Source organism: Chaetodon auriga, chromosome 12 (genome assembly GCF_051107435.1).
Source record: "Chaetodon auriga isolate fChaAug3 chromosome 12, fChaAug3.hap1, whole genome shotgun sequence".
NCBI classification, from domain to species: Eukaryota; Metazoa; Chordata; class Actinopteri; order Chaetodontiformes; family Chaetodontidae; genus Chaetodon; species Chaetodon auriga.
Window position 1 is genome coordinate 15,389,519 of NC_135085.1, and position 17,153 is coordinate 15,406,671.

Below are 17,153 nucleotides of genomic sequence, written 5' to 3' on the forward strand. Positions count from 1 at the left end.
TAAATGGCAGACCTCTTCTTATGTCCTGATAAAATGCACCCACACAGACAGACCAGCTTCCATAATGGATCTGCCATCCTCCCTCGCCTGTAATGAATGAGATTTGAAACAAGGGAGGATGGTACCTGCAAGCCAGACACTAAAGACACAGATGGCTCAAATTGCCTATGCTGCTCCAGAGACTGAGGAGACTGAAGTAGTGCCAGAAAAAGTTAAAATAACCTTGAACAAAACAAGGCAGGAAGGAAAACAGAAAAACAATATGTGAAATCTGTCAATGTCAATGAGTGATGGCTGGGATTTCAATGGAACACTTTCGTCCCTTGAAGTATTTTCTACTACTGTAGCCTGTAATCATCTGAAAGTTGATTGGTTGTGAGGCAGTCAAGTCCTACAAACTACTACAAAGTGTCCTATGCAAACAGAAATTAATTACCACTTTGCCACCTTATAACGTGACCCACATCCCACGCTCCCCCTCCTCTAACATCTGGGGAGCTGTCGGAGAGCTTTCACTAATCATGTTTGAAATCCGATTATACTGCTTTCACACATTGGAAATGCAGAGAGGCAGGCGGACAGATAGCGAAGGAGCATGCTTCAGAAATATCTATTACCCCATTAAAATGGGTGCGAGTGAGAGCAGTAATTATTTGCAACCTGTGTCTGGAATGATGAATGGCATGGTGGGTTTGTTCAGCCCAACACACATCTATCTCTGGTGTGCTGGAGGTCTGCACCTATCCACACTCTCTGAACCTCCTCCATCTTCTGAATAGGAGTCTACTTCAGAGTCCGGGAGAGTGTTAGGCTGAGTGATGCCCTGAGTGTTTGTGAGTGTGTGGGAAGGATTAGACATTTGTGTGCATTTGCCCTTTTAGGAAAATTCTCTCTTTCAGATGCCGAAATGTTTTCCCGTCACGAACTGCGGTGGAGCTCAGGTTCTAATGGAGGTGGAGATAGTGGGACCCTCTGATGTTAATGAGGATATTGTTTGGTTGTCATTGATTAAAATGTTTCCCAAAGGCTGCTGCATTCATGGACTAATAAAAAATGTAATCGCTGATGTGATTAAGAGATGCGTGATGATTCATGACAATAATTATGCTGTGGGGAAGACAACCGCTCATGACCTCATAAACGTGCATGATACGGGAAAGTCAATCCCTGATTTCATTACGGACAAATTAGGGCAAACCCAAGAGCTCTCTGCAGATACACATCAGAATGTGGCTGCTGATGATACAGCTGATAATTTGTATACGCACGCACAGTAAATGTGAGGTGCTGACTTTTATTTAAAAACTAAAAAGAATCTGCTGAAAGTCTATGTTTACCTGTTTGGGACAAGTATGCATTTGCCTTTGACCAACCTACAACAGTGACTGATGGTATCATTAAAATCACATACCTGCAGGAGTCCCTATGGTAAATGAGTGTCAGTGGCTAACGATGGTGTTTTGAGAAGCCATGAAATCATTACCGGGTACAAGTTTAATCTCAGCTCAGCAGACCATTGGGCCTGCAGTACTGATGGTAACTACACATAACTGTCACTATTATCTTTTAATCTGCACCTGCATAAAATATTGCCCATCTTTCCTGAGATTATCTGCTGTGCTGCACATGTAGAAATGGCCACTCGTGGCCATTTGCTTAAGTGTATTAGAGAAATAAAAAAGAAATGGTCATTGGTCTTTGTAAAACAAACATGATTATTGCATTTGGGGATGCTCATTAATGCACCAGAAGGCTAATGACTGAAGATCTCAAAGCAGTGATTATTAAAAATGTGCATGTGGCCCATTTATAACCCTACAGAAAGGGACAGAATTGAGAATTGCATGTGTGTGCTTGTGTGTGTGTGTGTGCGTGCTTGTGTGTGTGTGTGTGTGTGTGTGTGTGTGTGTGTGTGTGTGTGTGTGTGTGTAGTGTCAGTCCTGTAAGTTTAAAGCAACAGATATTATCTAATTCAGCAGGATCACATAATCCACTGGCACTGAAGTTAAAACCTCTACATTAACACAGCCTTTTCATTTCCTGGTTACAAGACTGGGACATGTGCAGTGCTTTTTTTGTGCGCTTCCTCTGATCCTCAGCCAACCACAATGTTGACATATGAGCACATGGTCATTCTAACTAATTGCAGATGACTGCACAACACGTCCAGTGGAACGGTTAGTGCAGCGCTCTACAGCTCAGACAGATGCTTCCTGTCGTCCAAAGCACTGAAAGAGGTGTGTCCCCTTTTGGATGATAAGGCAATAACCTCACAATCACAAGGCATGCTCACTGAAATCAACTTTATGAGGAGCTATTTTGCATCTGCTCTTGCTACCCACTGACCGTGTTGAGTATATGTTTGTGCTCCTAGTAAATTGACACATTAAGTTTTAATTAGCAAGCATCCATCCAGTCTCTCGGAACACCTGCTACAATTTACGGAACTAGTCATCTGTGAATGTGCAGTATGCCGAGTAAGCGTAAGTTATTTGTTGTGAGGGGAGAATTGATCGTTCCACCTTTCCATGGCAGCAACATCAGTCAGACAATCGAAAAATCAGTCAGAAAATGTTATGGAAGCGCTTAACATATATTCACCTGCTGGCTGGAGTGTGTGGAGGGCACCAGCCTGACTTGAGTCACCCATTGCTGCTGAGTGGTGGTGTCACTGGCCTTGATCAACAACGGTAACGCAGGGAGCGTGGAGAGCTGAATACTCCTGGCAGCATAAACTTCTCCGTTGGCCTCTATCCGGAAGTCAGACGGGTTACTGCATTCAAACCGCACCAGACCACCTCGGCCACAGTCAACAAACCTCACTGCAAGAGACAGAGACAGACAAATTAAAAAAAAATATATAATTAAAATAGCCCGACAGTGAGAGAGAAACCTTGGAAAAAACATATAGAGACAACGGATGTAGAGGACAGACACACAGACATACAGACATACAGACAGAAGGTCCACAAAGGTTTTCTGATTCTCCTTCGCACTCATGCATTATTCACTTCAAGCTGTGCCCCAAAGGTATTGCTCAAAACAGGTGCAGTGGAGGAGAGAGTTGGAGGGAGAGAAAACTACAGAAAAAAGGGAAGTGTGCCCCTTAAGGGCGATTAAAGAAGAGCCACAAAACCAAAACATTACGTTTAAAAGCCCATGTGTAAATTAGACTGTCTAAATGGCCCGCTATGTTCAGGTTTGAAAAACACACACAGCATGTATAAACATGCTTAATTCTGCTACGAAAGCCTTGCTGTATTTCCGGCTAAGTCCATCGCATGCTAGCTTTGTCCCCCATGACATACAGGGATGCCTTCCGCGGATGACTACAGATCCTCAGCTCCTCAAGAGACAGAAGTAAGTCCGCGTGATGTTTATTTCATCACCATGTTCACACAGAGAAACACACCAAAACTCACGCATGCATACATACACTGCAGACAGGTGGCTCATGGGGGCTTGAGTCCCACTGGTGCCTCAGTGGCAGAGGTACAACACCAGTTCATGTTACAAGTGAGTGACAGTACAGCACAGCCTTCACATAGCTCCTACACGTACACACACACAAATGCACACCTCAACACCTAAGAGCTTCATTGAGTGATCCTGTTGTGCGTGCCCCCCCCCCACACACACACACACTCATAGCACACAAAATGGTATAAAGGGGAATATAAAAATTCCTCCTGGCCACAGAGATCACAACAATACCATATACCGTTTGTGTGGAGGCTCTGCTGGTGCCGCTTTGAATTATTAAAGGAGATGTGGAATTACTTAACAAAAGCCTTGAAGGATGGTGCCTAATCTTCCTTTGTGCTACTACCTTGGGGACCCACTGATGTCTTCAGAGTATTATCTGCACTCGCACATCAAGTTCCTCTGGGCTTTGGGAGAGGATGCAGACGATCAGTTTGGGGTCCAGAGGAAGTTATAAATTTAGACCCCGGGCTTAATTTTATAGTATCAACCAAACATGTGCAATCAATTCTCCGTAAGTGCGCCACACCCGACTATAATCCTGATTCAAAAGAAAAATTTGGGTCACTGTGTAAAAATGTAATAAAACAATGCAATCATTAGTGCATGAATTGTGTTCAACAATCAACAACAGCTTTATGAAGTGTTCCTGAGCCCATGTGTTCACAAAGTGGTGAACCTCGCTCCATCCTCCCTTGTGAACGACTGAGCCGTTCCAGGATGCCCCTTTCATACCCAATCATGATACTATCACCTGTTACCAATGAACAACTTTCCCAGTCTTTAGTTGCTCCTGTCCCATATTGTTTGTGAATGCATTACTGCCATAAATTCAGAATATAAGCACATATTCACAAAAATCAATTAAGTTGATGAGTAAAACATGAAATATATTGGAAGTGGGGTTGCACTAATAAGTCTCTCAGTGATGACGGGTGAATTTACACTTCTTCCACTTCCACTTTTCTTGTTGCTTGTAATAGCAGACAAGGCAGATGCTTTCAGGAAGGTGCTCTTGGTCCCAGTACTTACAAATATGTCCGTTTTCTCAGTGAGCAACTAAAGGCAGAATGGCTGAAAGCAACAAAGCAGCAGGAAAGGGAAGTAAAGTGGAGAGAGGGAGAGAGAGAGAGAGTCAAAAAAATAAAGCCACCAAAGGAAAGTTTGGAAACTGGCATGCAGTGCACTCACAATGTATTCATCTTGATGAATGAAAATGCAATCTTGTTCTATTTTATCAAAACCCAAACACAGAGAACAAATCTTCTGCGAGGACCATATGCTACATTCTATTACAGCTACTGCGTAAAGATTTAAACACTGACAAAACAAGAAAACAGCACTGCAAATTGGGCTTTTTTTTTTTTAACCTGAAGAATCGCAATTCATCTAAATATTGCTCAGCAGCATACAAGGTGAAACCACATTGCAGGAGAGCCAGCAGTCCTAATAATGAAGATAGAAGATGACAAGATCTTCCTTCTATCCTGGAATACACTTGATATTGACCAGCTCTTTCCTGGCTGCCTTTGTTAAATTACCCTTGACCAATTAGGTTTTTTTCTCTTTGAACCTGGCAAAGCTGACATCAGATATATGACCTTCTGTCTCTGAAGGTTTTGCCTTAAAGCCAGCCGCCTGTAAACTCAAAGCCTTCAGGCAATCACCAGCCAGCCCAAGTCAGCAGATACTCAGACAGATGTAGAATACAGAGTAAGGGACTGTCAAAATAACTCACAATACAGCAGAAGTCAGTCCATAGATTCAAGAAACTCTCCTGGAGGTTCTCAAACTATTCTGACTGAGATGCTAATTGTATATAGTGTTTTTCAATATCTGTTAGTAGAGCTTTAACTGTTGTGATCAATCCATTAGAACTAAATGCCAAGCATTCGATGATTTTAGCTTCTTGTATATGAACATTTGCTGCTTTTTTCTGTTTTATATCATTGTACATTAAATAACAAATTGCTAATGAAAACAATCATTATTGGTTAGATAAATTAGTTGCAGCTGAAAGAACGATGCCCTCGGGTATGAGTTTGAGTAGTGTTCATTAAAGGTTAAAAGGAACTACTTCTGCATTCTTCCAGCAGTACTATTTTATCCAGTTCCTCTTCCCCTCGCTGAATTTAGGGGTATTCCAGTCAGCGCTATGTCAGTAAGTAGTAACAGGAAACCAGTAATGTAACACAGACCCGTCTGGCCTCAAAAAGGTAATCTATGGACTACAGATGTCCATCTGGCTCAGCTGGTTCAAGACATTTAAAAAAAAAAAAAAAAAAAAAAAAAAAGTACATTTGCACTATTAAGTCACTCCTTATCGCTCCTTATTACTCATCACTAAACGCATTTATATTCTACCAATTGTCTGTCTGTCCCTTGACCGTTCATTTTTGTGAGCGTGTGCAGTGTGTAGCAGTGCACTTGACAGCAGCGCTTCCCCTGTGAGTTCTTTTAGCCCAAGCCTCTTGTTGAGCTGAGCTCCAGCTCTTTAACGTTGTCTGAAATTTGGCCATCAGGGCACCTCTGAGAGGCCCTTCAACAGTCAGTCCCCTCGGCAATCACTGCACAGCTCCCAGCAGGCACAACCATTTCCAATGATAATGAATGAGAATGTCCAACATGTGTCTATTCATTTATCAGACACACTCTGGTGGCTTATAAAACCACAGAAATGTCCAGTGTGGTACCGCTTAAACCCTGGCTGCTGCAACTTATCTATATCTAGATGTATTGGCTCCCCAAGGTACAGGGCTAAAAGAGATCTTGGCTGCCACGCCCTATCAGACATGTCGTCATGGGCCCAATGATAAAGCCCTTTGGTTTGGATAGAAATGCCGATGCAGCAAGAGGGGGACTGGGGGTTGGGGGTTAAAAAAAGAGGGGAGGAGAGAGAGAGAGAGAGGGAGAAACAGGCCTGTCAGCAGAAAGGCCGGTCCAACTAATGCCCTGCACCGGGGCCCAAAATTACCTCCGGCTCAATGATCCTATTCACAGCTTAGATGCCCCCCTCACTGACAAGCAACACAAAAACCCCAGCTAACCTCTCCGTAGTGCCAGAGTGCCTCTCTATTGTCTGTTCAATCACGTGATAACTCTAACTCAGACAGACACAAATAGTTAGAGAGAGATAGGGAGAGGCAGAGAGAGATACATTTAATTTGGAACATGGAATGCAGACTCCGTGACTGCACGGAGGCAAGGAAAATGTTCCACAATCTCAGCTTTTAGGCCCGCCTGCCAAATACACTGGCTGCAAGTGAACAGGCTGAAAGTCCCGTTAATGTGCTGTAAATGTGACAAAACTCAAACCTCTCATGTGAGATCATCCCAATATACCATCACTCATTTCTTGGAAGTGAGGTCACTGACAGTTGAGAAATACTCAGCATAGGTGTTTCATCAGTGGCCGTGGATAAATGCAGAGCCAGGCAAATACCCCAGTGGCAATCCACCCACCCGACCCTGGCAAATAGCACAACACCCCTGACAAAATGCATTATTCACAAATGAATGTGACCAGGTTTAGTAGAGTGGCCTGCACTGGCGATGAGACAATGCAATATGAAGCAGAGGCTCCAACTGAATGTGCTGTGTGAGACATCCATGCCAGCACCACTGTTTATAAGATCCTGTTAAGCCCCAGTGGAGCTCGCACTCTGGTACCTCAATTCAAACTGCTGTGATATGAAATTCTAATCCAGTCCAAAATTGGGGAGAACATGCCAAATTAAGGTCAGCGTACAGACTTTGTGCCCGACCACAAAAACATCCTTCATCGTGTATTCTGTAATTGCCCAATTATTACACAAACTGCTAAAAGCACAATACACTAATGCTTTTAAAAGTAAGATGGCTGCTTGATTTGCGTAATTGTGCATGCATATGTTATTTTTGTCTCTCAAAAAGGAGTTTTTTTTCTAATGTTTCTACTATGAATGCATATTCTACAGCTTCAAGGCGAGTAAACAAACGCCATTGTGCAACTTATTAAATCCTATTCTTCACAATTATGGCTATTTCTATGTAGATGATTAAAATGTGAGAATATTATTTAAGTAAGCCATCCCAAGGAAAATGATTGTTTAGTTGCTCTCTGATCTGATGCACTCAACAAGGATGCATTTGCAATTTTATTTTTAAAACAGATTTATAAACAAGGCTCATTTAAATGGATCATTTGAAACCTACGATCAGTTGCGTGAAGAACTGGGCTGTGAAAGCATCATCAGTCCTTTTTAATAAAATAACTAGCTGTGGTGGAGGGGTTGCGCTACTTGCGGCGATGCTATGTTCCACTACTGAATCTAGACATTTCTAAAAAATACATTTAAAGAAGCTGGGAGGCAGAGATTAGATTCATGGCCCCTGGTTCGATTCGCGGTCGGGGCAGGAGTTTGCATGTTCTCTCTGTGTTTGTAGGGGTTTCCTCTGGGCAATCCGGTTCCCCCTACCATCAAAAACATATATGCTAGGTTAATTCTGCAGACACTGCCCTTGACCAAGGCACTGGCTTAGAATTGGAGTTGGTCCTCAGGCGGTGCACAGGGGCTGCCCACTGCTCCGAATACTTAGGATGGTTTAGGGTTTCACCATACGTTGCATTGTGTATGACTGTGTGTATGCAACAATAAAATTGGTTTATTTTAGCTCTGTCTTCAGAAAATAGGGTATTCTTCAGAGAAAGTAAACTGTTTGTAGCTGAAGCTTGGATCTGGGAATGATGATACTGCCTTTTGCCAGACTAAGCCCTCGAAGGCGTTTTACTAATGCACTGCACTTCAAACGCACAAAGCATTCCATGCATTTATAGCCGGGCCTCAAATATGTAAGGGATTTGAATGAAAAAAACATGCAGTGTTTGTACTCTGTTCGGTGTCTCTAGCAATTAAGAAAACTAAAGCGGAATTGCATCAGAGCATAAACACATTTAACAAGCAGCTGGCTCATTTTCCTAGCCTGATTGCAGTGACCATTCCCCCAACACTTGGTTTGTGTAGTTTATGCATATTGTTGGAGCTATTTTTCCTTTCTAAAACTGCTGCCTCAATTAGAAATTTATGAAGAGGCCCTCAAAAAATGTCTTGATACCACCTTCCCTCGTCTCTCTCTCTCTCTCTCCCTCTCTCACACACACGCACACACACAGGTGAGCATACTGAGAAATTTAAGCAGCATGGACATCTGAGTGGCTGCAGCCATATGAGCTTGCTCAGTCTCAAACACAGAGATTTTTAAGCTCCCCTGATCTAGCCAACTGGAGAGGGAAATTATTTTCCTTTGTTTTGACATATTCTTTTTATACTTTTCTATCACATTAAGGGGAGAGCAACCATGTTTGACAACCATTGTATTTAAAGCACAATTGCAAGGTAAGCAAATGCCCCACCAGACTGAGAGTCACCTCCGTTTCCTTCAAAGTGCCACAGCTTCTCCCTTTCTGGTACAAAGCTTCTCTATTTCGTCTCAGCAGTTATTAGCCTTAAGGAAACTACCATTACCCCCTCCTACGGCTGCCCCATGCCTACACACCAGCTGCATGCTTCGTAGATACCTGCTGAGTTCTGACTAAGCGAAAAACTAGCCCAACATAACCGACCACTGTGAACTTCTAAACGGACATTCAGTGAGAGCCTCTTATTCCAGTGGCAAAACAGGTTTCTCTGCAAAGGAAAAAAAAAAAAAACAGAAAATGCATGCTGACAGTTTGGCTCTTTTGAATAAGTAATATTTGACCTTTGAAAATTAGCAATCTCGATGGGTTAGTAGTGAAGGGAAGTGCAGGGGGACATCACAATTATTCTCCAGCCTTTGTCGGGTAAATGAAATGATTCTGTGTTTTCCAGTACAATGACAGCCGAGCATTGTGTGGATTACTGTGTCACTGGAGCCAAGAGCTGATAAGACTAAGCTACATCCTTCTGCAGTTATCAGCGCATAGCTACTGGGATTTGTTCTGTGAGTTATTGAGACGAGCGGCTTGATACAGGGGCTTTAGTGGGGTATTAAACTGACCACATTACCAGGATGTCAAACACTTAACTCTTCATGATGTCTTTCAGAAAAGCTCTGTGACCCCTGTGAGCACTTACAGGTGAGGCCCACTACCACAAGCATCACAGTAATATGCTGGTAAATCAAACTAGGAAAATGGTGAAAACCAGAAAATGTGCCTTCCAGAGTATTTGCTTCCTGCATCCTTCAGGTTCAAAGGACAATAATTGATACTTGAAGATTTAAACTTATAAATACCGTTGACTGCGATGGGGCTAAGTGTTAGGTAAACGCGACAATATAATATCAGTGTATCTCGGAATCTCGTAGCCTACAGTAACAGAACCTCTCAGATGTAAATCAGAGCTTTATGAAATGAGGTGTTGAACTTCATGACCATAAACAGCTCTTCTCTGACCTACTTGTGTCCTCTCATCTAAGGTCGCAGGTTTTTAATTACTCTCTATACCCTTATTCACCTTAAAACTGCTTGGATTGGTCACTTTGTTCAATCTACAAAGGCTTTAATGATTAATGGAGGGAGGGGAGAGGGACAGAGAACAAAGGCAGGCAGGGGTAAAATAAAGCAATCTGTGTGAGGTTGGAGGCCAGTGCCAGGTTGGGACACTGAGATGCCTTTTAGAAATCAGACTGTGAATAATAATCCATTTAAGGTGTCCACATGCATCACTTTTTATTGTTTCTGTATTACAGAGGTCATTCTCTGGCGACCATACACCGCGGTAATACACATTTTAGGGAATGCTCCACTGCACCGTACCATCCATCTCTGCTATGCCACGGTGCTGTTACAGTGCTGCTGCGTCGAAGGCATTTTCAGCTGGACGGAAAGTTAACTCATCTCCGAGCCTCTCGCTGGGTGAGAAATAACCATAAATATTTAACATCAGATATTGATCGCTTTCATTTATTATATATAAACTGTGATGAAAACAAAGACACGACATAAAAAGAGAGAGCTCGAGTGTTATGCACGGTCAGATCACTCTGGAACATGAATTAATTAAAGTAAGAAAACTACATCCTTTTCATCACTTTTCATGCATTTTGTTGTATGTAATGTCAGCTTGGTGGACAGCTCGAGTGTAACCGCAGATTCCCCTGTGATGCATTCTGGCTGGAACGCGGCAATGATTGCAGCAATTCCAGACGCTTGTGAATCCACCAGAATCGCCGCACCTTGTTTCAGAAGTGGCTGTCCACCCTGCTCTGCTGAAATATATGTGCCTAGTCCATTTTAGAAGGCAGCCGGGCCAAGCGCCACAGAGCACATCGAGACAGAGGAACAGCATAGAGAATTCAGCCAATTTTCAGAATAAAACACTGTTTTCAGACTCCTAATTGTTTAGGAAAAGCAAAGAAATATGACCTGATCGACAAAATCTGAACAAGTCGGCAAAGAGCTGAGGGTGTATAAGTTCATTTCCCTTAAATATATCCAGATATAAGAAGTCTGGGAGAAAAGAGAAAAGATGACGATAAAACTGAAGCAGCCAATGGCAACATCAGCTGATCACCATGAGCTCTCATGCCTCTGGTTCCAAGCTGAGCTGATGTTTTCTGAAAAGGCTGATCACGAGGGCTGAGCACTAAAACTGCCTTTCTGCAACCTGTAATGTGACATTATTAGGTCCTTTTGATCTCTGAAGCACAGACTCAGAGCAATTTAGTTCTTCCCCTTGATCATTCCTGTCAAAATACCATCATAAAAATCAAAGAGACAAAGAAGGAGGCAGTGACCAATGATGAGGTAACCTCTGCTGGCATGTTCACTGGTTCTTGTAAGACTTTTTAATCACAGCAGCAGAGTGGGTCCTGTCTCTGATTTGTTGCCGAGAGGAGAAACAGAGAAATATATCTCTCTGCACACAACCATCATTGTTCCACAGGGACAATCATTATCCGGAGCTTCTGGTGGAAAAACAGACAGGTGACTTGTGCGAGGATGTCAATGTCTCATTCTGCTTTCACCAAGTGGAAAAATAATAGCGCTAAATCATGCATAGTTAGGCTATAGCTTCACTGTCCCCAGCTCAAGAAAATATAATCCGTCAAACTAACGCTGTGGCTCAACATTGGCACAGTATCTCTCCTGTCTTAACTGAGTCAGAGTGCATGTTTATGGAAATTATATCAACAATCACTTAAAGGTAGTGCAACAAGATACCTATTTATTTTCGAAAGGGAGTAGAACTGTTATCACTGCAGAAAACACACTATTGGCGTGTCTGTGGTTGAAGATGGCTGGTGCCAGACAGAAAAGCACCAGTCTGTGTGCAAACTTTGCACGTTTTAGTAAAGGGTGGAAACATATTGTTTCAATCAAACCGTGACGGCACACATGTGTCATCGAGTAACAAAAGGAAGGTGTGTTTTCAGCCACATCTTGGGATTTTATGTCCTCGGATGAGACTTTTTTGAAAACCTGTTACCGGAGCTCTTTGAGCAACATGAATACTCCCAACACTGAACAGCCACCTTTCAAGCCAATAGCATTTAAATATTTGATATGAAAATACTACGTAGCATATTCCTGTTGGGATGAGAATGAACAGGCGGGGTATCTCTCACTCATTCTGCTGTGAAAATTGAACTAAGTAATAAGAATTTGATCTTAACTTTCATCATAAGTACTAGTATTTTTACATTTATCAGATTCTACATTGTTCGAAGACAGTTGAGAGACAGACGTGACCAACAAACCAAACAGATCATTAAAACTTTTCACTGGACAAAGGCTATGCAAATTAATGTTCGAGAAGCTATGTCCCAGGAGACGGACCACTGCGGAAGCTAATTTGTACATTATCAAATTTGATAAAAATGAACACAGTTGTATATTAGGACACGATTACGCTCTGAAAATTGCCTCACCTTCTGTGTCACTGCTTGACATGGAGTTAATTTAATGCTGAAAAGAGGCAGATCCAGCCATCGTAAATAGCATGACAGATGTAGGCGCCCTCCCTTCATGCACGACACGCCCCATGCATAGCTATACAGCAGCACGTGGTTAATACTAATCCTAAAGTCGTTTGGTGCTTTCTGTCTGGTAATAAATTCAACCATCTTGTTCGCCTCACTGTATTCAAACACACTTAAACTTTCATTACACGGTGGTGAATAAGCGTCACGAATGACCAGCCAGAGCAAATACAATGGCAAGGACATCATGTGATATTCCAGGCAATGTAACTGAGTAATACATATAATATTCCAATTTACATGCACTACTTCTGATTATCTGTGTAAAGAGTCATATTCACACATTCGCCCAATTCAGGGCTGCTTATTACAATGAGTGAAAAAAAAAACTAGCCTATGAATCTTATCATATGTAACAACTATGTAGAAAAAATGTAGTACAGGGTGAAACAGGAAAGGGATTTTATTTCTATGTTTAAAGGCTATGCACACACCACACCAAGCAAAAGTAGTTATCAGGGTTTTTTTTAGATTTGTCTGACATTAATCTGCCTTGATGGATGCCTTGTTTTCAGCTTTGGTGCCCTTGTTATGGTGGACTTTTCTTTTACATAAGATTCTTCTAAGTTAAGTTTGATGACTTCAGCAAGTTTACAGAAACTTCACACTATGTTTAACCTGAAGTGAGATCTAATCTGCGAAAACAAACCCAAACGCTCCAGACAGATCATGACTGGATAGTTAATATGCCTTTATGCAAATGAAATTTCTACAAATTCTGTAGCAAAAATGGCAAAATACTAATTAACAAGAAAGTGATAGCTAATGAAAAAGGCATGGTTTGTGCATCCTCTCTACCTTCATAGGGAGTAGGACTTGGCGCCTGCTTTGCATAGCTCCGTTGTCAATCAAACCCATGCAAATGACTAGCTCAGGTAAAGACTGATGCGGTCCACTGCATCCAATTACAAACCTAACCACACACACAAACATGCCGATTCTGTTCACTTTTTTTCCCCCTCTTTAACATGCACACGTGGACGTGTGCGCACACACACCCACACACACATACACAGTTTTCCTTTATCCTTCTGCGTACTCCAAACAGAACAGCACAGCAATCTGAGCCAGATTTAGAAAGTGAAGGGTTTTAAACAACGCAGAGTGTCTGTAAAAAAGAAAAGACATGGATGTGAGTGACAAGGATGTGATGCACTCACCTACGGTATGAGATGTAAAATAAAAGCTGAAAGAAAATGCATGGGGATCTGGGACCAGTTCTTGGGGCCATGATGTCATGTGTAGCACAGTCACAAGTTCATGCTGAGTGTTTGAGAACAAAGCTAATGGAATTCCTCCTTCTCTGCTTTTTCCTTTGGAGAAGTCAGGGCACGAGGAGAAACAAGAAGAAGGCATGTGAATCCTCTTTGGCTGGGAAACAAAGCGGCAGACAAAGGAAGATGAGGCTGACGGTCTCTAGAGAAGACTATTATACTGTAAAATAGAGGCTGCTTCTGCGTCTCTCTCGAAGTAAAGAAAAATGATTCAACGAGTCATTTGCACACACACACAAAAAAAATATATAGTGTATATTCTGCCTTTCTGTTTACACCAGCGTCTGTAAATTGTACAAATGTGCGCGGATGTGGTAATCTATTAAAATATTCCTGGACAGATGGAAAAGAGACATTTATTTTAAATTTCAAAGCAAAATAAATATCAAAGAAAGAGAGGGAGAACACAGAGAAAACACTCCTTTATTGAAGAGGCCATAAGGATATTTAAAAGCTTCTTTTTCGAGCTAAACAAAGCAAATGAGTCATCATGGTGGGCAGAGCATTACAGTCACGGCGACCAACCATTATCCTCAATTTACTCACTTGCCCTATGCCACACACCCCGAGACACTCTCTAAACCGCTTCATAAAGAGCAAAACAAACCAACATATGGAAAAACCCCAAGGCTGCAGAGTCACCAGGTTTAGAAACCTGCCTCCTGTGAAAGGCTGGGGAGGAGAGAAGATGTAAAAAAGAAAAAAAAAAAATCCATCCTCAAAACAATGACAGCAAGGAAAGAGCTTCTTCTTCAAAGAGAGGGATTAGGGCAGCTGCCAATACACAGGGTGTGCGCATTTGCCATTGCACGTTTGAATCAATACGTGTCAAATTCTGCTTGAAACACAATTAGCCCGCGCTTAAAGAAAAAGACGAAAAATACACAGAGAGAAGATTAAAGACAAGCCCAATGTTCCTCTCAAAAGCTTTCACATTCAACACATACACAGCCTTTCAGACGCATGACAGCTTGTTATGTGCTGCTCCAGTCAGAGAAAGCAAACAGAGAGGAAAGCATGCATTTGTATGAATTTACAAACGCTGTCTTAATGTGTCAACCGAGCTTATCCCTTTGTACTGTGTTGGTTCCTGAAGATATCGAGCAACAACTGAGATGCTGAACGCAGCTCGCTAAGAACCTGCTTTGACCTGCTGGACCCTCCCCCACACATAGTTTGTGATCAAAGTGGAGGAGGCACGTTATTCTATGGATTGATGGAAGTATAAGATCCATCTGCGTGGAGCAATTAATGTCTATCTCAAGGCTGAATGAATAGGATTCTCAAATTGATGGCACAAACTTGTATACTTGCAGCAGGCAAAGAAATCAATTTAAAAGCGTTTTTCGATTGTGAGCAGTTTGTAGACGTTGAGAACTTGAGTTGTTCGTCTGAGTTGGAAATAAAGTTGCCATGTTGTGTGATACAGACATCTCGTGCACGATTCAGAGCTGTTATTGATCCCTGTTACTGTTTTTTGGGGGGGGGCTTTAATGCAGAAGTTCGGCCTCTAACGGTCAACGCAGCATCAATTTGTAAGAGAGACACATCTTTCTATTAGGGCTGCTCACTTTCATATGCATGACTTCGTTTTTATTTCTGAGCAGAGGCAATTTAACACAATCCAACCAGACAAATTGACATACTGCATTGGAGCCTTGCCTTTACATAATGCGGTGTGAGCAGCATTAAAAGCGAACAAACTAGTTGTTAATTCAAAAACGTTTTCCATCAAAAAATGACTGCAGTCTGAAAAGCATGTATACACATCTGCAATCTGCTAAGCAGCTCATACAGATAAAGAATAATCATAATTTTCCTTATGTGTGCAATATCTGTGTTACACATTGCTAATAGCAATGGATATTAACAGTCCTTGAAGTGTAACAGCTGCAAATGCAACATCAGGTGTGAACAATTAGTCTTGGCATCAGTCCAGCACAAGGAAGTGTCTCCCCTCACATGCATTATCTGTGTTAAGGGACCAGTAGAGCATTACCATGTGGGGAGCATGGCTGTGTGACTGGACTCTGTGAGAGGAAAGCACTCTTACTCCCATGTAATCAGCTGAACTGAGTGGGTTCAGAGAAGGATCTGTGCAGCTGTGCTTTATTACAGACACAATGAGTCCCAGATTAGGGGAACTGGAAGGAGGAGGGAGGGAATAGTGGAAGGGAGGGGGGATGAAAATGACTCCAAACACATCTGTCCTCAGTTTGTCTGCAGCTATAACACCAAACCACAAGCATGGCCATGTACAAATCTGTCTCCGCTTGGAAAGGCCGCCTGCGGAAATGTTTCGAGACCTTGGGTTTTTAGCGCGAGGACTCGTGGGAATAGTCTGCCGCCTCACAGTGATAGCAACGTTTGCCAGGGTCACACCAACACTGACGGTGGCGGCATGAACAAGCAGGTGGCACAAACATGTGAATCACTGCGGACAGCTTCTGGTGCTGTTGGGTGGTCTCAAGGAAACCATCAGTTTGGTTTTATAGTGAATGATGAGGTCTTTTCCTGCAGTCCTTTTGTCTATTTCTTTGCTTTAAAATGTCACAATAACAACCTGATCTGCCATTAAGCAGTGTAATTGCTGTCCAATTACACACTGGTTTCAGGCCAGACCTGACAGCGCAGCTACACGATTGTGAAGTTTCAAACGACAAAAATGCAAGCAATCATAAAGCCTCCACCTGAGTCACCCTAGCCGACCCAGACAGAGAGACAGATAAGAGGGAGGGAAGTGAGATGCTATGTTTGGTCGGTGCTGCCCTATCATTCTGCGTCAGTGGAACCTCGCAGGCAAACAAAAAATGCAGGTTCACAGTGTGTTATGCCAACAGAGGCAATATTCACCAGGAAGACATCCCACGACCATTAGGGCTTACTGGAAAAGCCTTTCTATCCCCCCTTAGAACAGCTTACGCATACGGACTGATTAAACATCAAACCACACTGTTGCACCCTAATCCACCACACAATTCCTTATGTGCCTCCCTGTTTGTCTCGCTTTCTTCCTTCACATATATACATAAGCAGAGACGGGCTGATTCCTAACACTGTTCAGATTAATCCGACAATAAGTTGTGTTTCAAGAGTGGCAGTAGGACTTTGTTCTACAGTTGAAAAGATTTTCCACTGGTACACTTTACTTACTACCAAGAAGAGCTACAGCTAACTTTATGATAGATCTAACTTTTGTTTTCATGGACAGCTTCTTCACTGCTGAGGAAAGGCCAACATTGGGGTAATTTTAAGTTGGCAACAACTGTCCAGCAGACACATGATACAGGCAGAGTGCGGCACTGCTTATTTGTTGGTCAAGTTGCGAGGTTGATTTGTTTCAGGTGGGCTGCTATTTACTTCAAAACTCCTCTGCTCCGCCTGCAGGTATAA

General features: G+C 42.4%; 1 protein-coding gene across 1 annotated transcript in view; it reads right to left on the reverse strand.

Annotated features, from left to right (window-relative positions):
• The window catches only part of cdh2 (cadherin 2, type 1, N-cadherin (neuronal)), a 59,438-nt gene that overhangs the window by 20,434 nt on the left and 21,851 nt on the right, over nucleotides 1–17,153 (reverse strand). The window contains exon 3 of the mRNA XM_076744114.1: nucleotides 2,602–2,822. Within this exon, the coding sequence (XP_076600229.1) occupies nucleotides 2,602–2,822 (221 nt within the window). The remainder of the gene's footprint in view (nucleotides 1–2,601; nucleotides 2,823–17,153) is intronic.